The sequence below is a fragment of the Camponotus floridanus genome, unplaced genomic scaffold (genome assembly GCF_003227725.1).
Source record: "Camponotus floridanus strain SB8 unplaced genomic scaffold, Cflo_v7.5 scaffold1, whole genome shotgun sequence".
Taxonomy (NCBI): domain Eukaryota; kingdom Metazoa; phylum Arthropoda; class Insecta; order Hymenoptera; family Formicidae; genus Camponotus; species Camponotus floridanus.
Window position 1 is genome coordinate 8,010,142 of NW_020229214.1, and position 22,104 is coordinate 8,032,245.

The 22,104-nt window shown below is 32.4% G+C and overlaps 5 protein-coding genes across 7 annotated transcripts; 1 reads left to right on the forward strand and 4 right to left on the reverse strand.

Annotated features, from left to right (window-relative positions):
- Positions 1–100: 100 nt before the first annotated feature.
- On the reverse strand, positions 101–3,776 carry LOC105251343 (late secretory pathway protein AVL9 homolog). The gene is made up of 9 exons (XM_011258082.3): positions 3,490–3,776; positions 3,208–3,405; positions 2,884–3,112; positions 2,609–2,798; positions 2,008–2,533; positions 1,785–1,919; positions 1,317–1,705; positions 1,104–1,192; positions 101–768 (listed from the first exon to the last, which is right to left on the reverse strand). Exons 1-9 carry the CDS (start codon positions 3,556–3,558, stop codon positions 560–562), a joined length of 2,034 nt encoding a protein of 677 aa, XP_011256384.1. The 5' UTR covers positions 3,559–3,776; the 3' UTR covers positions 101–559.
- A 473-nt stretch (positions 3,777–4,249) lies between these two features.
- LOC105251344 (SUZ domain-containing protein 1) lies at positions 4,250–6,207 on the reverse strand. Its single transcript, XM_011258084.3, has 4 exons — positions 5,860–6,207; positions 5,374–5,438; positions 5,086–5,266; positions 4,250–5,011 (listed from the first exon to the last, which is right to left on the reverse strand). The coding sequence occupies exons 1-4, from the start codon at positions 5,902–5,904 to the stop codon at positions 4,820–4,822; spliced, it is 483 nt and encodes a 160-aa protein (XP_011256386.1). The 5' UTR covers positions 5,905–6,207; the 3' UTR covers positions 4,250–4,819.
- A 245-nt stretch (positions 6,208–6,452) lies between these two features.
- LOC105251349 (UPF0505 protein C16orf62 homolog) lies at positions 6,453–11,838 on the forward strand. The gene is made up of 19 exons (XM_011258091.3): positions 6,453–6,615; positions 6,771–6,858; positions 6,992–7,204; positions 7,273–7,432; positions 7,560–7,768; positions 7,860–7,990; positions 8,123–8,299; positions 8,367–8,711; positions 8,802–8,902; positions 8,986–9,167; positions 9,236–9,379; positions 9,469–9,632; positions 9,702–9,864; positions 9,949–10,141; positions 10,224–10,363; positions 10,427–10,588; positions 10,711–10,977; positions 11,071–11,191; positions 11,757–11,838. The coding sequence occupies exons 1-18, from the start codon at positions 6,599–6,601 to the stop codon at positions 11,164–11,166; spliced, it is 2,952 nt and encodes a 983-aa protein (XP_011256393.1). The 5' UTR covers positions 6,453–6,598; the 3' UTR covers positions 11,167–11,191; positions 11,757–11,838.
- Positions 10,739–15,336, reverse strand: LOC105251348 (4-aminobutyrate aminotransferase, mitochondrial). Of its 2 annotated transcripts, XM_011258089.2 has the most exons (11): positions 15,139–15,336; positions 14,000–14,124; positions 13,568–13,735; positions 13,253–13,339; positions 12,967–13,162; positions 12,723–12,895; positions 12,506–12,646; positions 12,271–12,428; positions 11,932–12,200; positions 11,743–11,860; positions 10,739–10,921 (listed from the first exon to the last, which is right to left on the reverse strand). In XM_011258089.2, exons 1-10 carry the CDS (start codon positions 15,206–15,208, stop codon positions 11,748–11,750), a joined length of 1,500 nt encoding a protein of 499 aa, XP_011256391.1. In that variant the 5' UTR covers positions 15,209–15,336; the 3' UTR covers positions 10,739–10,921; positions 11,743–11,747. The 2 variants fall into 2 exon arrangements, with proteins under 2 accessions (XP_011256391.1, XP_011256390.1); XM_011258088.3 differs by lacking the exon at positions 10,739–10,921 and having other exon boundaries at positions 11,632–11,860.
- Positions 15,337–15,919: 583 nt separating this feature from the next.
- On the reverse strand, positions 15,920–22,059 carry LOC105251346 (4-aminobutyrate aminotransferase, mitochondrial). Of its 2 annotated transcripts, XM_011258086.3 has the most exons (10): positions 21,864–22,059; positions 18,503–18,630; positions 18,084–18,251; positions 17,756–17,842; positions 17,489–17,684; positions 17,231–17,403; positions 17,007–17,147; positions 16,774–16,931; positions 16,419–16,687; positions 15,920–16,342 (listed from the first exon to the last, which is right to left on the reverse strand). In XM_011258086.3, exons 1-10 carry the CDS (start codon positions 21,925–21,927, stop codon positions 16,227–16,229), a joined length of 1,500 nt encoding a protein of 499 aa, XP_011256388.2. In that variant the 5' UTR covers positions 21,928–22,059; the 3' UTR covers positions 15,920–16,226. The 2 variants fall into 2 exon arrangements, with proteins under 2 accessions (XP_011256388.2, XP_011256389.2); XM_011258087.3 differs by lacking the exon at positions 21,864–22,059 and having other exon boundaries at positions 18,084–18,296.
- Between the last annotated feature and the right edge of the window lie 45 nt (positions 22,060–22,104).

The window sequence follows — 22,104 nt, forward strand, 5'->3', positions numbered from 1 at the left end:
TGAAAAAAAAAACGCTTTCTTCGTTACTTAATGAAAAATTAAAATTAATTAAGAAATTTATACATATAACATTGCTTAATTATAATATGCAATGTTGAAAAGTATCGTAATGATTTGTATCATTTATATAATAAAATTATATCACATATCTTTATAGACACATATGAATCATATGAAAATTATATACAGAGTATTCGAGGAAAATTACAAAAGCTTATATTCGAGCAAGATATTTTAGCTTGTAATTTGTTTTAGTACTTGCCCATACAGCAGCTTACAAATCTAAAAAACCTCGCTCCATAAAGTTGCATATCACATTAATAAAGTCTGTTGTACATTCGCGGTTTTAGCCTTTCTTACTTGTCGCTAAAACTGAGATCCTTTAAAAAATTCCATCATTTAACAAGCATATCCTATGTGTGTCTTGTAAGAAACTCCTCGTTTCAGTTTTACGTATCTTTACGTTATGCATTAAATTAATTTGTTTTTCACGAGTGCCCTTCACATTTTTAATTTCAATCGTTCACGTCTCATTTTGATATATATATATACTTTTATATTAATCAAGATCTACCGCAATATCCGCGTTATTCGTAATAGAGACATTCATCTCCTCATCTTCGATAGATTCTTTGTCCGTAGCGTTGGACACCGTATGATGGTTGTTTGTCGTTTGATTGTCAATCTTTGCTTCATCAACCGGTTGAACTGTCGTTAATGTACTCCACCAGTTCGAGAATGCCCCTTTCGCTTGCGATATCGCTCCCCCTTTATAAATTGTTAGTTCCAAAGATAATATTGTGCACGATTTCGACCGCATTAGATGCAAAATTAATTTAGATGGGTGCTCTGACATATTCACGATTAAAAGATTTTATAGTGCAATAATTAAACAAATTTAAACAAGAAATATGTAGAAAAAAAATTTACTTTTGATTATTTATATCATCTTTTTTTTAAACAGATGTTAATATATAATTTTCAATGTATGAGATAAATATTCAAATATAAAAATTATATATATATATATTTAAATGATATCTATATATTATTATATTTTTATTCAATTTGTATTTAAATTAATAAATTGTGCAACTTCTTACCTACAGCTTTCCCAGTGGTCGCCACTGCGCGTCCAGTCGATGCCATTGCTTGATTTAATTTTCTACCGCTTTCTGTGTTTTGCATCGTACTGAAACAGCACATTTTGAATAGATTTTATTTTCCATGTCCAACGACATTTGGTCAAATAACTAGTGCACAAAAAATTGCATATTAAAAATTCTCGTATTTTACAGGAGGATTTTATTACTTACTGTGACAAACGTAGTTTCATATCTTGTACTGATAACTGACCAGCAAAGGGATGTCCAGGTTCGATATTGAGTATCTCCGATTTACTCGCGTTGCACCACGCCTTATAATTGTTTGTGGCGCGCCACGCGGATACAAACGCTGAGTTGTAATGATCCGACTGACGAGTGTCTTGCTGCATAGAGGTACGCAGCATGCTCAACAGGTATACTCGAAATTGCGTTCTAATCCACTCGTCGCCGCCTTCCCATCCTACCCCATCTAGAAAGATGTCCTTCCGAGGTTCAGCTACGTGCCTCACAACATAATCGGCAAATCTCAAATCCTCGGTAGTAAGATGCAGCTGTCGTCTCAATTCGGGATCCGTTGCCTCTATTCGTGTATTTTCAATCTTTAAATAACACAAAAAATTACAAGTCAAATCGTTTATATTTAATTTTGATTAAATTCAATATCACTTTTATGCTTACTTCAACTAGCACATCAATAAGTTGCTTCTTTTGTTTAAACAATACATTTGTAGCACCCACTATGTATCCTCTAACATTCACATCTCCCAATAGATCCAAATAAGGTAAAGATAGATAGGGTAAGCAGAGATATCCCTAGAACAAATATATAAAATTTTCATGTATATGCAAAACACTCGTTCTAACGGTATATGTGATAGATGTAATAATTGCAAAATCATACTTTTGTAAATAGCTCCAAAGGTAGGCCGCATAACTCAGGATTAATGTGCGCGATTTGAGTAATGTTGTTTGTTAATCTCGCATCAGAAAGCGCATCGTTACTTGTATCGCGAGGTAAACTATTATCCGTATCATTCAGCGTGATTGCATTTACACTGTGCACTCTGTGTACGTTTTCGTTCGTCTGTGGCGAGTATTTAGAGTTGCTCTCCTCTAGATAAGATTCCGTGCATTCTTGCGCCGATTCGATTTCGATGACCTTCATACTTATATTTTCATTATCATTGTTATTTTTCTGCAGAGTTATGTGCTGCAGTCCATCCAAGCACTTGTCTTCCATAGACTCGATAATCTTGTTATCGTTAATGCATAAAGAGTTCCTATTGCTATTATCATTGCATTGCTCATGATTTGACTTGGATATATTGTCTTTGACGATACAGGTGGACGATAAATTAGAATCAACGTTATTTGTCGAGAATTCCTCTTCATCAAACGTCGGTATCGGAGACATTGGCCTAGATGGTCTGGAGAAATTGAAAAGATTATTCATTGATCAATCTCGAGAGAAGATTTTTTTTACTTTTGTTTCTGTGTAATACCTGACACACGCCGCTTGTTGAAGACCGTGCTCAATCATGCCAGGATATAGCGACAATAAAGTCAATATTGTAGCACACAATGGTTGTACAGGTGACTGATAAAACACTATCCTTTTTTCAAGTAAGAGTAATTTAAATAAAAGTAATACTTTATGACGAAATTGTAATATAAAATCTCTCGCGGATAAACCTATAAAGAATTTCAATATTATATATTATGTATAGTATACAAGTTGTATGATCCCATTGGTAAAAAATGTTTGACAACTAATTACCAACAAAAATTTGCGGCGGAATCTGACTGTCGCCACTCATGCATGAATTAAGATGATGATAAGTATCCTCCAATAAAGACACTTTACTAAAATCTCCCTCATCAAAATATGCATGCGTTATTAGAGCCATTTTCACTTGAATGTGCCCGTACAAAGGTAAAGTACTCAGTACGCACACTGATTTTTGAACAGTGCCCCTTGTTATATCAGAAGTGCGATTTTTTAATTTCTGTAAATATAATAATAAAAAAGAAACGCTTCAATTTGATAATCAATTAAAATTAAAAGTGAGTTAATTTAAAATACAAGATACATTTTATATACCTCTACTGGTATTTGTCGAAAACACGAAATCCCATATATCGTGCATTTTGGATCATTGAGACTAGGTAAATGAAAATATACTGTATCCTCGTCATAATTGTGGGAACCGTCGGGTAGGGCAAGCGTAGGCAGGTATTTCCATCCTAAGGGACACTCGTTAGGTGCGCCAGGCACTAAAGGTGGAAATGAGTATTCTACCTGAAAAGTGATGTTATGTTAGCGCGATATGCGATTGAAACGCACGGATAAGACTGGGAGATAGATTAATCGACAGATTATTACCTGGCAGCCTTTTTTGTGATGAAACCCGACGACGATGACGTGAAGGATCGGCCCGTTCGATTCCGCCATCCTTATTTTGTCTCCGATCGAAAATAACGCCACGACACTTCCAAGTCCTAGATATCACTTTACACGGACAATTCGCCGATCTCACATTTCAGAACTGCAAAAAAATACCTTTCACGATACAGACGAGCCGATGGAACGCCGACAGGCGGACACGCGCGATTTGACATGCGCCGCGATGTCAGAATATACACACACACACATGCATGTGATATGTATATATATCGTTATCGTATCACGGAATGATTACCAACGTAAGCGACGCGTGAACAGATTTAATATCTTTTTTTATATCGTTGGGTTCTATTCTAAAAATACATCTCGATTCAGGATTTCATCCTACTTTTTCATTTTTATTTCCTTCAAAAGTTCTATTTCTGTATATTTTTAAATAGATATTTTTTATTCTTATGTGGATTCGGTGTAAATCAACTTTAGGATTGGCTCTAAAACTGATATATATATATATACATTATCGACAATGTCATATATACACATTTCATGCAGTTATCTGTTTAAATAACTATGATGAATCATCATCTCGCTTTTATTAATCCCCTTCTAATTTATACTATTCCAAGCATGATTCAGAGTGCATACTCTACAAGAATAACATAGAATATTACACAGTACAAAATTATAAAAATTGTAGCTTTTTTTACATTTATATATTATCTGAGTCAAGAGTTAAATAAAAAATTCGTTTAAAAGTATCTTTGATTTAATAACAAAACGCTCAATATATTGCATACAGAATTGTCACATGTAATGTGTGTGTGTGTGTGTATATACACATAGGGTGTTTTTTTTATTACACAATTCAAGAGTACCTATTACACGATTCATTAGGTACTTTGAATACTTTACACGTTTATAAAATGAAATAAACATTTTCATTTGCATGTGACGAATCCATGTCTCCGTCCCATTGCATTACTCACAATGTAACTCTGATTTATATATGTGTATATACATACATGTATACATGTGTATATACATGCATACATACATACACATACACATACATACATATAATTGTTTTTCGTTCTTATATATTTATCTTTGCTTTGATAAGTCCATTCTCTCTCGATTCCTATGTCCACGTATAATGATAATCTGCGGGACAGAGCCCTGAAGATCTTCCGTTTCTTCTGCTCGGAGTGCGCAGCTGTTCCGCTCGGCCTCATAGCCGTTCTCCTTCCTCATGGTAATGAGAAAGAAGAATAGGAAAAAGGTGGGTAGAAAAAGTCGATTGGAAGACGCGCTACCTGCGTACGTTAAAACCCCGAGTACCGTCCGGGCCAGCAGGCATGCGAACTACATTGCTAGGATAGTTGCCATCATTTGGCATGCTCGACTTTGACTGAATTTTGTTGACCTCCTGCATCATTTTTTCCTCCGGACTCTTTTCCTCTCCCAAAATCCTTTTTCGCGCTTCCGCATATTCCTGCTCTCTCTGAAATAATTTTTATTATATTCTTGTGTGTTCAATAGGATAAGCGATAACTTGAATGAGACAATGTTACCTACCTGTTTTAGAGATTTGATAGGTTGCTTAGGTTTATCGTCATTTAATGGTCCATCGCCACCTCCCCGTGAATCTCTAGTTGGTCTCTTTAATATTTTTACTGTAGGCTTTGGAGGTACATACTGAGACCTGAGACCATCTTCTCCCAAAATGATCATTCTTGTGTTTGTGTCATGACTAGATCTGGATTCAAAAAGTTATTTTATACATTATATATATAAATGTATACACATGTATGTACTTGAACAAGTGTAAGCAAGAAAGAACAACAAATATTTGTCTAAGCCTACCTAGAAGATTCTATTTCTTCATCCACTGTGTCCAACTGAAGGGCCTCCAGTCTTTTATCGAGCGCCTAAAATCCATCATGATGATTTCCTTTTTTTGTATAACATGATAATAAATGATTTTCATAAATGATCGAGTGATAAATTCAAGTGAGAATGTATTAGTTTACTAAGGGAAAAAAAATGCTTGCAACTTGACACATTTCAAACAAGAAAATGTATCCTTATGGTAACATGAACTATTTTACTATTATTACTACCATCAACTACAATTAGTTCTTTGACAAAAAGGAAAAAATACAAATCAACGGTGAAGCTACAGACACGCGTTAGCGCGAAAAGAACACAAAACAATCGGTCTCGACAATTCTCTCGTCGCGTTCCAAAAACTTTGCACACGAAAGAGTTCGCGCGTGCATGGATATAGGTTAACACGGGATTATATCGTTCTATGTTAATTTGCGGAACAAAACTACAGACGTATCTTACATTGGATTCCTCTATCTGCTCCCAGCTCTCGAGGACATCGTCCATGACTGATAACGTCGCGAATTTCCTCGCGGAAATCTTCGAATTTCGCGAATCGTGCGCGATCAACAGCGTGTAATGACAACTGGAGAGAATGGAACGTCAGTGTTAAAATTGAGGACGATGTCAGTGCTGCCGCAGAAACATTTAAGACCGAATTGGCGGTTTCTTAGAATCGCTTTTCGCTTCATTTTCCGAGATCAAGCTGTACTGCATATCAAAATTCATCAATTACGCGAAATCGCCATCAGTTGCAGTTTAAAGATTCGAGAAACGCAAGAGATGTATATTTCAATCTTGAGAAAATGAGTTTTTATGTTTGGTCATTAAAAAGATAATTATATGAATGAAAACTTGCGAAATAGTAGGATTACATTTGAAAATCCTATCCATAAGTAGCGTAGCGTTTAATTGACCAATCATAACAAAAGGAGCAAAGATCTCTTTGTCCTGATTGGTCAATTAAAAGATATTCCACTTTAGGAGTAGAATTTTCGAACGCGCACATCCTAGGATGAAAAAATATTTACAAGTTCTTTGCATGAAAACAGTGTCAAGAGCCATCTGACATTTGTTGACTCTGTAAATGTCAAATTCGGGAATCGCATAATGAACCGCAATACGTTGTCATAATAGGATAAAGAGATCGTATACTATCACTTATATATTATTGGAAAAAATATTTTGATACATGTAAAATATGACAGAGATAGAATGGTAAGAATATTATTTGTATTAAAATAAATTAATTATGTTAAATTGCTGTTGTTACACTTTGTCGTTTTGGAGAAATAAATCTCTTTGGTCTCACAAAACATGAGCATAAGTATGCTGTAATGGCTTTCCATATTATATAAAAATCTTTATTATAGGATCTCAAAACCTATGGAGTATGGAACTGTAAAGTTTGCATGTTTAGAGGAAGCTATAGAACATCCGTTGAAACCAGTTGTGATCACTGTAAGATATAATTCTGATATTAGAGTATATCTTGCATAAATGTATCTTCTAATTTAATATTGTACACTAAATTATATTATTTATTTAAGTCTAATTTTTATGGAAAAAATTTTTGTGTTTTTCTTTTATATAGTTAATTGATGGACGTAATTCAACTAGACGCAATGCATTACGAAGTACAAGTACTAGTTCCTCTACTGGAATACCAACACCAACGCATACACCAGTTCCTATGAATCCATTGAGCGATCCACTGCTAAGCCATCCTTCTCTGGATGGCTCTGATCCTCTTACACAGTTTGCACGAGAGGAACTTGATCCTCTGTCCAAAATGGCTGCAGATGAAGTAATATATAATCCCTTGATCTCTAAATATTTGATAATTCTTTATAATGCTTATTATTTATGTTACAGTGGGATTATTCTAATGTTGCACTAGTTGGTAAAAAATTGAAGGATACAGCAGAAGAATTGGTCGAACCATGGTCTGTTAGACGTTCTGCTATATTGAGTAAATATACAACTTCTGAAAAACTATCAATCGTTACTAGCTTCTTACCAGGTGGAGAAAAAGGTGTTTATTTTTTGAAGAAAGTTGTAAAATTTACAAAAAAAAGTCTATATTATTTACTTAATTTTTTAATATAGGAATTTAAATATGCATTTTAATTGAATTTAAATATATAATAGTTTTACCACAGTTGTAGTGAAAGTTCAGCCAAGTGGATCAATGGTCGACAAAGTAAAAACGCGGCTCGAGCAATTGGATGATTTTGAGGAAGGCTCTGTAAGACAAATGTTGGATTTATCACAACAGCAATATACTGCGCGAATCGAGCAATTGAATAATGAACTAGTACAAGCATGGCATTCCGATCAAAGAGTAAAGGCGCTCAAAATCGCAATACAGGTTCTTATCCACTTACTAATTTCCTGCAACATAAAATTTAAATTAAAGTTTTATGGGGAAATATCGGAATTAACGCCAAATTATTTTTCAGTGTGCCAAATTATTAGTAGACACATCTGTAATGGCTTTCTATCCAAGCAAATTTGTTCTCATCACAGATATATTGGATATTTTTGGGAAGCTTGTATATGAAAGATTGAAAATGAAGGCTGAATACTACAAGTAATTATCATACAAAAAATTCTTATATTTTAGAGCTGCATTTTGTGTATATTTTATATCTCTTTATTTCATTGCACAGATTATGTCATGGGATTAGATTTTATTAATAATGACAAAATTTATTTTTCTCAGACCAGGAAGCAAAGTACCTACGAGCTTACCTGACAACTTTACACCTGATATGGTTCCTGAGAATGCAAAGGAAACGTGTCGCAATTGGTTTTATAAGATAGCTTCTATACGAGAATTGGTGCCGCGTTTGTATGTAGAGATGGCGATAATAAAATCTTACAGTTTTCTGACGACAAGGTAAAATTCTCATTCATAATATCATGGAAGAATTAAAATTATTAAGCTTAGATGTATTTCATTTTAGCGAATTTAATACTGCTCTATTACGTATAACTCATATGATAAGAGGAATCGGGAATCCGTTGATAGCCGTTTATGCGAGATGCTATTTATGTCGCGTGGGACTAGCATTGAACAAAACATCAGATTTTGAGTTTGTACGAGAAAATTTCAACGATTTTCTTTTTACTTATCATCAGTTATTTGGGCTTGCTGTCAAGAATGAATTAGCGAAACAGAATCTCACTCTACATTCCTATTTGAATCTCTATTTACCGGCGTTGGATTGGATTGTACAGGTTTTGGTAGTAACATCGTCCGAAAGTCTTCTCGAGGAAATTTTGTCTCGTTGTAAAAAACAAGAAAATGGGTAAATATATAATATTTTAAATATCTTTAATTCATGTTTAATCTCGTTTTCAATTGCCTTTATACATATATATATGTATATTTTTTTCAGATCATTATTATTGAACACAGTATTGACTGCATTTAAACCAACGTACATTGCCGCACGCGCCATGGACTTTGTAAATTTAATAGTAGCGAGCGAAGATGACGGTATTGAGATTAAAAGATTAAATGATAAATATACATATATTTGATTTAAAGTGCGTTAACGTTTTCTTTCAACATTTCGGCAGGATATCCTCAATATCTCCTGTATAAAAGTTTAGGAGAGTGTCTTGTACGAGAATCTCCGCCGAAAGAAGACTGTCAATCGGTGCTTAATATAATATGGAAATACATAACAGAGCTCACAGATCCTAACAAATTTATGCATTGCATCGAAATCTGGATTCAGTTTACTGTTATACATTTTTCTGTAAGTTTATATAATAATGCTCTTTATTATATTAAATTAGATTTCTATATAATATACATGTATTACAGGTAAATGAACTCAATTTATTTTTCGGTAAAATAATAGATCATTTACGACCCAACAAGGCCTTCGAAAACTATTATCCGCAATTGCAGAATATTGTTGAGAAGATAGTCGCTCACACGCAAGATTTTGAGTCACTGCTTGCTATGGTACCGCGCGCTAATCATATTCATATTTATTCAGATAATCATCTTAAAGTCATATTAAATTAAGCATCGATTCCATACTTATGTTCTAGGATAATTTTTTGCCTTTAATTGACTTGTTTCACAAGGAAAGTATTAAGGTTGAGGTTTGTAAAACTGTTATAGAAGGATTGAGTGCGCAGAATGGACCCATTACAGATCCTATTATTATAAACGCTCTCATGTTTATCGCAAGGATTATGCACGACTCTGTTAGGTATGTCAATTTATTTTTATAAATTTTGTTCAATTTCTAAAACTTGATAAATATCTCCATTATATGCAGCGCTTTGACTGTCGAAGATGAGAAACGACAAATCGGTCAATTAATATGTGGCTTGGTGCAACGAGTAGATTATGGTCGTGATTTTGAAAAGCAGCTTAATTTTTATGCAGAGGCCAGGGCGGCGTTTCCTAATCTTGATAGTATTCATATACAGCTTGTACAGGTATATACATATATATTACTAAATTGTCCTTTCTATTTTACAATTTTACATATTGGTACAGCAATTTTCTGTATTTGTATTCAGTGTGTAAATAGATTATCAGTCGATACTAGGAAAATAGTGCGCGGTCATCACACGAGAAGAACGTCAGCGTTTGTACGCGCCTGTGCTGCATTCTGTTTCATCACTATACCATCCTTAACTTTGGTTCACACGCGTCTTCAATTATATCTTTTGTCCGGACAAGTCGCTCTCTTGAATCAATGTCTAGGTCAAGGTATGAACCAAATTAATCTTTCTAATATTTAATATATTGCTTGATCTTTTGTATTTTACGTACATAAATGGATATTTTTCAGCCGATGCTTGCTTCAAGGCCGCCTTAAGTTTAGTTCCTGAAATGCCGAAGACCATCGACATTGATGGAAGACAGAAAAGTTCACAACCATATTTACTCTCATATTTGTCGAATTTCTTGTCAACATTGTTAGTAGTCCCGGTACGTACGTCAACATGCATCATATATTAATTTTATAATTAATAAATTACTTCGCCATATTAGGATAGCCCAGAGCATGGAGTCTTGTATTTGATGAGAGGTTTACTTAATGCGGTTCAACGTTGTTTCGAAGAAAATACCTCAATCAAGCCATATTTGTATTTACGTGTACTCGATCTTCTTTCAACGGTAGCGCAGGAAAATTATCCTTATCATATCGACAAGGTAATTTTATATTTTTGTGCATTTGAGGAAATAAATAATAAATAATTGCAACATTTATTTCTACAAAATTAGAGAAAAATTAATTATAAACTAAGATATATTATGTGATAATGGCATTTTAGGTTGATTCAAATGATAAATTATATGGATCTGATCAGAAATTTATTGGTGAGGTAAATAAAATATGTTCCAAGATTGTTGAGGAAATCTTAAGCCATCTCAAGTATCTTGGGTCTACCGAGCAATTCGACAAACAGTCAGCTCTAGCACTCGAGCTGTTTAATTGCTTTGTTATCCGTGCAGATTTACGAGATCCCGCATTAGCAAACATGGCTGTAAATTTATGGAACTTATCACAACGGCATGGTTCAGTGGATCCCAAAATGACAGTAAATATATATTTACAATAATCAGAATTTTAATATTTTATGCAATAGTTTTGCTATTGTACTCTTCAATTATTTCGTAAATTTTTTTCTTAGATGAGAACAAAAGCTTACATGACACAAAAGAGTCATCATCGAGAATATGGACATTTTGCTGATATACTCACGAAAATGTCGAATTATCGACAATAGAAGATACTTTAAACACTTTTTATTGGTAATTCTTTTTGAAAGCATTTTGTTATTGTGCAATAAACCTTCCGGCCATCAAGTCGTCAATGAATCAAAAAATAACAAAAGAAGAACGAAAGGGAATATATAAGCTATAATCATTGATAATTTAGCATTATTTTATATCATCTTTTCTAAGTAACAAATATTGTAAACGAAATATTTAAATAATTGACGTAATTTATATCTTTACACAATAAAAATAATTCTCAATGAATTTAAAATTGTCAAAGAATATATTCTCGTTTAATTATTGCACAATTTTTTGAAACATTTTATGTGTGTGTGTGTGTGTATGTATATATATATATACACATACATACATACATATACTTACACAAAAGAATTAATTCATTTAAGATTTATTTATCATATTATGGTATTATTAATTCGTCACTTTTATAAAGTTTTGTTATTCTTATAATTCAATCATATAAAAATAATGAATATTTTTTATTCTCCATACATCGCAATACACCTGTGCGACTGTAATGGAAGATGTCTGACTTAAAAGATACGATAAATCATTACATTTACCCTTATTATTTTAGTACAGATCGAAGCGCATCCAAAAATATATCAGCATGACGCTCTGTAAAAGTTAATGCAGGCCTCAATCGTATGGATTGGCTACCACATCCACCTGCCATGATACCTAAGAATACGAAAAATATGAAAATATAAAAGATATTTTTTATAATTACATATTTTACGTTACAATCTTACCTTTGGTTGCAAGTTTCTTGATGATGGTGTCTCGCATTTCAGGAGAGGCGCAATTAAACGCTATGAAAGTTCCACGACCACGCACTGCACTGATGACACTGGAATGGTCCTTTTGTATATTTGTTAAATGCTTTAGAATATAGTCACCAACGCGCGTAACTCTATCCAAAAGATTCTCCTTCTTGATGATTTCCACGATCGCTTCGAGCAGTATCACTTTACTCGGATCGCCCATCCAAGTATTATATACGCGATATGGTAATTTCGGCCTACCATATGGATTACGCAATTAATCATTAATAGTTTTTAATACTATTTTTGATATATCAAAAAATTTACTTCAAGTCGTCCGAGTGGTAATAACCGCCTAATTGCATTTTCTTGCTGAAAGTCATCACGTCTGGTGGAGTATCTAAATTGAAGTACTCGTGACACCACATTTTTCCCGTTGGCCCGGCACCTGTCTGGACTTCGTCCATAAGCAATGCTGCTCCGTGCTGAAATATTTTAATACAAGGTGATAACATCCTTCTTAATGCACAAGCTAAAATATAATATTGCCTCTATACTTTACTTTTCGCGTTATGCGTTGAAGTTCCTGAAAGAATTCCGGCGATGCATGATTGTCGCCGCCTTCCGATTGAATCGGTTCGATTATGACGCCAGCCACTGGAACCTTCTTTTCATTATTATATTTTTCAAATAATTCTTCAACCTAAAATATTTGTAAAGCTTTAAAAATTTTCTCTTGCATGTGATACACTACAAAAGTATTTAAGGATTAACGATACCTCTGCGAGGCAACGTTTATCTTCCCTCTGATTTTCTCGCATGTTCTCATCCAAAGGATATTTGTATTCTGGAAAGGAGGCGATAGGCCAGTCGAGAGCTGGCACATCTATTTTGTGAATGTATTTGCTGTGAGTCGTTGACAGACAAGCTAAGGTTCTTCCATGAAAACTACCTATCAATATTAGTTCATAATTAATAATTACAATAAAATTTGCTCTCACACGATTGATTGATATACTACACCTTTAAAGGACATGATGGAATATCGCGGCGAACCAGGCATTTGATTCATCATGCACGTTTCCATCTCTTCCTTCGTGAATGGTTTTCCTTGTCTTTGTTTCTCAGCGTACCAAATAAAGATATTTTTAAAAGCATTTTCATTAGAACAAGAACCGCACATCATTGTTGTAATGTGTGACAATCCGGGTGGAGCTACCTGTCGATAGTAATAATTTCGATCTAAATAGAGCAATTAAATTAAATATATGGAAAATAAATTATAATTAAAACTTTTAACAAAAAATACCTCTTTTTTAAGTAAAATATTTTTTAATCTGTTTGGCCAATCTTTTCCCGGAAAGGATCCTAATGCAGGTCTATTTGCTATAATTTTCTGAAAAGAAACACAAACGTTTTTATACAATTAAATGTTTTATACAATTTGGATACGAAATAGTTTGTAAGATGTTCTGAGAATGAAATTTGACTAGCGAAAACTTATCAAATATAGTAGGAGAAGATATTGATTTATGATTTACATGGACCATATTCTGTAGAAGAAATTAACTTGTTGTACATGTATGTGAAAAAATCTAATGTTTTGCGGTTTTATGTTACTTACTTGATTAACGGGATCGGCAAGAGCCTCCAACATTGCCGGATGATTGTATCCTAAGGGCATTGTCGAGATTTGCATATAAACATCCAGCATCGCGTTTCCATCGACATCTATTATGTAATTACCAAAGGATTTTTCGTAGTCTGCGAAGAATTGTACGGAAGTCGCTTGCTAAAGTCACAGATTTCAACACTATAACTTATTTCTTTTCTGCTGCACATATTTATAAAAGATTATGCATTATTATAAATGCACATATACATATAAGCTCTTTAATTCTATATATTGATAGCACTAATAATATACATATATAAATTGCTATTGAATGAAAGAAGAGTAGTTTTAGAAGTATATTTATAAATTATATCATTATATATTATATAATTATATAATTATATAAATATATGTTAGCTCAACAGTATCTGACGTATGTACTTGTATCGCATTCAATTCTTGTAACAGGCTCTGCGATCGTGGACCCGGTATTTTCGTCAAAATCACCGGTCCTTCTGGTTCCTTCACTGAACTAGTTAGGCATCTTTTCCACGTTATTGCAACGCCTATACAACAATATTATATTCTTATTCTTCAATATACATCTTTATTTCTTTATATAAATGTATACATCTTATCTATGTAAATTATTTGTTTCTATATTTTTGGATTTTGCCGACAAAAATCGTTGGATATTTGTATTATGCAGGAAGACAATTTAACTCGCTGATTCGTCCAACAACTCTGATGATTAGCTTTATTGACACCAGTTAAAATGATTGCTTGATATATTACTGTAATTTTGCATTTTAACCCTTCACGAATCATTATGTTACAATGCAAGCAATGATGTATAACATGAAATAAAAATAACAAATAAAGAGATTGTATAACATTTCCGAGGATATATTAAGGAAGGAATAATAAATAAAAAAAATTCTTAAATACTGAAATTAAATTAGAAGAAAGCAAATTGTCAATATTCAATAATAAACATTTGGTGTTCATTTATATTGATAGGAAAAATATTTATGCATCAATACTTCTATTACTTCTATTTTCAAAATTAAAATATTAATATTAATCATTTAATTAAATTAGCTATAATAATAATCCATGAATTTATTTATTACAATATTGATTAAAATTAAAATTTTAGACAATTCGGTTTGATCAACTTTACAATTCTGGAATTGGAAAATTCAAAATTATAAAAATATCTTTAAAATTAAATATTGTTTTTTTATATTACTTATATAAATAAAATTTTAGATAAGATAGCGATCGATATATCGAAATAATATGCGCAAAAATATGTATTGAAGGTATAATGTCAAAGATACATAAAAGAATTAATATGTAATGATACTGCCGATATATTATGTATTATCTTTGATTGGTGTTCTTCATACAAAATTTTAAGCAACAAAATCAAAGTGAATTTATAGATTTTCATGATCTATAACAACATTCATAGTAACACACGCAATAAAACGGTGACTATCATGTGATCAGTTTCTATAATCTCTATGTCAATTTTGTATATTAAAGTTTGATAAGAGAAACGAATCTGTAAATACCGCTTAACAGCTGTCGAAGCGAAGTCTTCACATTCAGCACACGATGACACTTGTTAGCAATCATCTCCATTCGATAAAAGCGCGAATACAGAGAACTGATCTTCGCGACGTTCTCTACAGAAAAGATAATGCCGTACTGACTAGTGATATGCACTGATAGCGTGCGTTTATCCAGTGCAAAGAGCTAACAATTTCAAGGGGAAGACGAAAGTTTATGAATAGCTTCTCAAAGAGAACTATTTTCGTATAGTTTTTCGACTTAAAATTATTAGAATTTATTAGAATCTCTCTACATCAATTTAATATATTAAATTAAAATTTGATAAGAGGAATGAATTAGTAAATAAATTTAAGAGCGAATTCTACAAATATGTTTTCCAAAGCAATGATAAATATGTATTTACAATAATCAGGATTTAGATATTTCATGTATAATTTTGTTTTAATACTCTTTAATTATTTCTTTGCAGATAAGGACAGCACACGATTCAGAAATTATCGATTTATGGTCTTTTTATGTGCACATGATACTCACAATCAGGAAAATGTCGAGATAAATAGTATTAAAGCTTATCGATAACACAGAACATAACTCAAACACTTTTTATTGGCAGTTTTTTTTCGGAAGACATTTTATCGTAAAACAAATTATTTGATTACATTAATTGAGTCGATTAATGAAATAAATAATAGCAAAAAATAAAATTGCATATAAAAATTATAATAATTAATAGTTAACTTATTGTTAACTATTAGCATAATTTTATAGCATATTTTTAAATCTTGCATTAAAATGTTATATAATCTCTCATTGTAACAATTTGTCCTATGCAATAAAAATACACAAAGTAGCGATCAATAAAATCATTAAATATACATTCTTGCTGCAGTTCATTATTTCATCATTTCTTTAAAGTTATGTTAGCCTTATAATGCAACTGCCATATAAAAATAATCAATATATTTTTAACTCCGTATACACATCTCCATAATCATTCTTTGATACAAGACATATAATTTGGAAGACATTTGATATGGAAGACGTGATGGTTTGACTTGAAAAACACGAAAAACCGCAAAGTTTACCCTTATTCTTTCAGTACAGAACGAAGCGCATCCAAAAATATATCAGCATGACGCTCTGTGAAAGTTAACGCAGGCCTCAGTCGCACAGCTCGGTTACCACAACCACCTACCTGAATACCTAACAAGAATAAGGAAATCTTGAAAACTTGAGGTATATTCTTAGCATTTATATTTTATATACGACACCACATTACCTTTGACTGTAAATCTCTTGATGATGGTGTCTCGCATTTCAGGAGAGGTACAATTAAACGCTATGAAAGTTCCACGTCCACGCATCGAGCTAATTATACTAGAGTGCTCCTTTTGTATATCCATCAAATGCTTCAACATATAATCGCCAACGCGTATTACTCTATCCAGGAGATTCTCCCTCTTGATAATTTCTAAGATCGCTTCGAGCAATATCACTTTACTTGGATCGCCCATCCAGGTATTGAATACACGATATGATTGTCTCGGCCTATAAATGTACAATTGCGTTAATGAGCAATTAATCGTTAATAGTCTATGATAAATTACTAGCTTCTTTTCATAAAAAATGTTTACTTGAAATCTTTCGAGTGATAATAACCGCCTAATTGCATTTTCTTGCTGAAAGTCATCACGTCAGGTGGGGTATCTAAATTGAAGTGCTCGTGACACCACATTTTTCCAGTTGGACCGCCACCAGTCTGGACTTCGTCGATAAGCAATGCTGCTCCGTGCTGAAATATTTTAATGCAAAATGATAACATCCTTCTTAATAAACAACCTGAGATAGAATTGCCTCTATATTTTACTTTTCGCGTTATGCGTTGAAGTTCTTGAAAAAATTCCGATGATGCATGATTGTCGCCGCCTTCCGATTGAATAGGTTCAATGATGACGCCAGCCACTGGAACCTTCTTTTCATTATTGTATTTTTCAAATAATTCTTCGACCTAAAATATTCGTAAAATTTAAAAAATTGTCTCTTACATGTGACGTGCTACAAAGATATTTAACAATTAGTAAGTAACGATACCTCTGCAAGGCAACGTTTATCTTCCATCTGATTTTCTTGGACGTTTTCTTCTAAAGGATATTTGTACTCTGGGAAAGAAGCTATAGGCCAATCGAAAGCTGGTATATCTATTTTGTGAATGTATTTGCTATGAGTTGTTGAGAGACAAGCTAAAGTTCTCCCATGGAAGCCACCTACCAATATTAAATATTTTGTGTAAAGATTATTTATAATAAATCTAGTTTTCGATATTTTTGCTCGGATTGATAATGAATGCACCTTTAAAGGACATAATGGAGTATCGCGGCGAACCAGGAATTTGATTTATCATACATGATTCTATCTCGTCCTTCGTGAATGGTTTTCCTTGTCTTTGTTTCTCTGCATACCAAATAAAGATGTTCTTAAAAGCATTTTCATTAGAACAAGAACCGCACATCATTGTTGTAATATGCGATAATCCGGTTGGAGCAACCTGTCCAGAATAATAATTTCGATTCAAGCGACGTGATGAGAGATAAATCAAATAGGTAATTTATTAGATACCTCCTTGTTAAGCAAAATATTCCTTAATCTGTTGGGCCAATTTTTTCCCGGGAAGACACCTAACGCAGGTCTATTTGCTATAATTTTCTAAAAAAGAAAGAAAAATAATCGTAAATATTTGTATGCAGCTCGATTGTCCTGTGTGTAATGTAAAAATTTGGTTCTTGAAGGATATTCTAAGAAATCTGGGTTGTTCAAAAAAGCTTATCGAGTCGTGTAAACTATGCAGTTAAGGTTTAAGTGATGTGTCCTGTAAGAGATTAGTATGCAAATTGTGTATGTGGAAAAAATGCGGTGCCCCGCGCCAAAGCGGCTTTATATCACTCACTTGATTAACGGGATCGGCGAGAGCCGCCAACATCGCCGGATGATTGTACCCTAGAGGCATTGACGAGATTTGCATATAAACGTCCAGCAACGCGTTCCCGTCAACATCCATTATATAATTACCGGAGGATTTTTCGTAGTCTGCGAAGAATTGTACGGAAGATGCTTGCTGAAGTCACAGATGTTAACATTGTAACCCTCGTTTCGCGGGTCTCTTTAACATTTGTACATTTAATATTAAATATTATGCATTATTTTCAATATATTTAATTTCAATATATCTAAGTAATATTAATATATATGTAAATCACTGTTGAATGAATTCAAGATCCAATTGTTAAAAGTGCATGGTTGTACATTTAATATATAAATTATACGATTACTGCATTTTTTATTAGGTCAAATCAGCATCTGACGTACTTGTATCGCATTCAATTCTTGTAGCAAGCTTCGCGACTGAGGACCCGGTATTTCCGTCATAATTATCGGCCCTTCTGGCTCTCTTGACATTGAACCGGTTAAGCATCTATTCCATGTCGTTATAACGCCTGCACAATAATAATATTATGGTCTTATACTTGAGCATATATATTATATCTCTTCTTTATAGTCGATTTAATTTATGATAAACTGATTTATTGTAAAGTAATTTGTTTAGTCCGAATCCGTTTTATTGAGATTCAGAATATTAAACAAATTATTTGAAATTATCGGATAGATGGGAAATAGCCCATTTATTGCATATATTAAAGTATTTCTATTACGAGTGTATTTATATATTTTTATAAGTTTACGAAGATATTCGCCTACCAGAAACGAAAAAAGTAACATTTCAATAATATTACCGATTACTGAAATCTTTCAATACGCATTATTGCATTTGAAATAATTAATGCGGACGTTGCAGAAATGATGAGATATTTCTGTAATATTGCTAATATTTCAAATGAAATATTGCATGTTTCAGAAATATTACGCACCGAGTGAGTAATATAGATAATATTATATTGACCGAAGATTGATATAATTACCATAAAATCTATTTCTAAGTCGACTTAATTGACAGTCGACTATAATCGAATCATTTATCAACTGTTAGTTGACTATAATTTGACATTCAGTCTGACTTTGAAATCGACTTTAAACTTGTTCTGCCGACTGACAGTCGACTTGGTGCTTATTTTGGGTTCTTATTTCACTATAAATATTTATATATCTATGTAAATAAATTTCTCTCTGTACTTTTGGATCTTAAACTAATGGAGATTGAAAAATGTTTATATAAGAAAACTTAACTATAGTTAATTCGTTCAACAGATATGATATTTAGTTTCATTGACATCAATTAAGAATGCCTAATATATCATTTTAAACCACTTGAGGGTATCAATGGTATGAGATACAGGATACGAGTGCACAAAATAAAACATGAATAGAGAAAATATTGTAAGATTGTATAATTCTCTTTTAATATCTAATATCAAATAGATAAAATAGTGGACAACAAAAATTATTTTATTTTCTAGAATTAATAAAAATATATAAATACTATATCTCTCTTTTTCTCTCTTCACATGCACACTCGATAAAAAAAAGTATTTTTATACCTCTCTTATTTAGATAAATTTTATACAGAACGATATGATTGCCAAAAATGTTTTTATCAGAATACATTATATTTTTATTTCTGCATCGAGCAAATGTCAACATATTCGTATTCACACACATTTATAATATGTTTACATATTCACGTATATGTTTACATATTTATGTATATTAAATAAGACGTTCTATAATTTCTTCGTGCAAAATTATTTCTGGCTTTAATCTATTATTAAGAATTCGAAATAGCTCGTTCGACACTTATATATATTTATATGTTATATTAATATATGTATATTGATTCCACCATCGAGATTAAAATACAAATTCATTATTAGATGTTTAATTATTAGAAATTTTGCTTAATAATCTATGAATCTGAATGAATAAAATATCTTTCGATAAAACATTTTAAATTTCAATTTTAAAATAATCTTTCTTATTAAAATTTTGGATGCGGGAAAAGTAATAAAGAAATATGGAAATGGGAAAATAGGGAAATTGAGGAAATAAAAAATTTCAAATACTTGGGTTTCACATTTGACAGGAAAGGTAATTATAAAGATCATATTAGGGAATTATGTAGGAAAGGGAGAATCGCAGCAAGTAGAGTATGGGGTTTAGGAGAAAGAATATGTAAAGACGATTTTAATAGGAGATGGATATTATATAGTTATTTAGTGCAGAGTAATGTTATACAGAGTAGAAATATGGAGTAGAAATATGGATGGGAAGAAAAAAAGGAGCTAGAAAAGGTAATGCTAGATGTTAGGTGGATTTTTAGATTAGATTTTTGCATACCAAGATACATAATGAGGAAAGAGTTAGGTCTGGAAAAATCAAAAATTAGGTAGGGAATTGGAGCGTTGAGTTTTGAATGAAAAGTTAGAGAAAAAGAGGAAAATAGATGATAAGGTAAGAGCATTATTAACACTAAGATAATGCGATAATATGGAAAGAGAAAATAGGTATTGAATAAAGGAAAAGGAATAGAAGATATGTATATTTTATGAAGAAGAATAATATAGATAGATAATATAGAACATTATGTAGGGGAATGTGTAGAAGTGAAGGAATGGTTTGCGGGTTTAGGGAGAAATGTAAATGAGAGGATTCAAAAAGTACTGAATGATGACTTAGAGGAAGAGAAAGGAAAACCCCTAGAAAAATTATGGAAGGAAAAAGAGGAAAAAGAAAAAAGTATATAGAACAATCTGAAGAGCTTACATAAGGTAGGAAAGAAATGGAAGTAGAAAATAAAAGATAGATGAAGGTAATAACAAGGTAAAGAAATAAACGTAAAATATAAAGGAAATAATAAATTATAAGTTATAAATATAAGCGAAATATGTGATAAAAGAAAATGAAATGTGATACTATGTGATATATAATAAATTAAGATAAGAAAATGTTAAAGTTTTTATAAAGGAATGTAAATAAATGTATATATATATATATATATATATATATATATATATATATGTATAGTGTATAGGTATGTAAGTAGATATGTATGTGAGCTGATATGGAAGTAAATAGGTAGGCATGTGTGTGTGTGTGTGTGTGTGTGTGTGTGTGTGTGTGTGTGTATGTGTGTGTGTGTGTGTAAAAAGAAAATGTAAAAGATATAAAGATAAAAATGTAGAAAAATGTATAAGAAGAATTAGCCATTTAGGTTTAGATGTAAACGACGGATGTATGGACGGATGAATGTGTACAAACATTGTAATCAAGTCCCTTCTTGGCACAAGAGCTGAAGAATAAACAAACTAACTATTAAAATTTTGGATAAAATATATTGTATAAAACCGACTTGAAATTAACATCTTAACATTCAAAATTTACACAAAAAAAATCTACACAAAAATAAAACATTTTTTCAGCTACGTCTTCATTTAAAATTTCCATTTCAATAAAAGATACAGATTCTGATTAAAGGTACATGAGAGAATTAATGTATTAATTAATCCTGTCGATATTACTTTTGAATCGCGTTATATTCTGTATATAGCTTTAAGATCCGCGAGGTAGCAGAGCAGCTGGTGTCAGGACAAATTTATCGATTTTGTCGTGGTCCATACAGCATTCGCGACAGAGCGGCGAGTTTTCCGATCGGTTCTCATAGTTATATGAATTTATACAAACATACGACGAGAGATGATTGAATTTTGGTAAATACCGTTTAACCGTTGTCGAAGCGAGGTCTGCGCACTAAGTGCACGATGACACTTGTTAACAATCATTTCCGTCTGAGATAGGAGCAGGGAGGGCTGCTCTCCACGACGTCGTCACTGCGGAAGGGATGGTGCCGTACTGGTCGCTGATACGCGCTGATAGTGCATTAAAAGAGAGAGCCGAGAGTCCCGTTGAGGGCGCGAGTTACGCATGAATTGTCGCTTCTGCTCAGAAATTTTTTTATT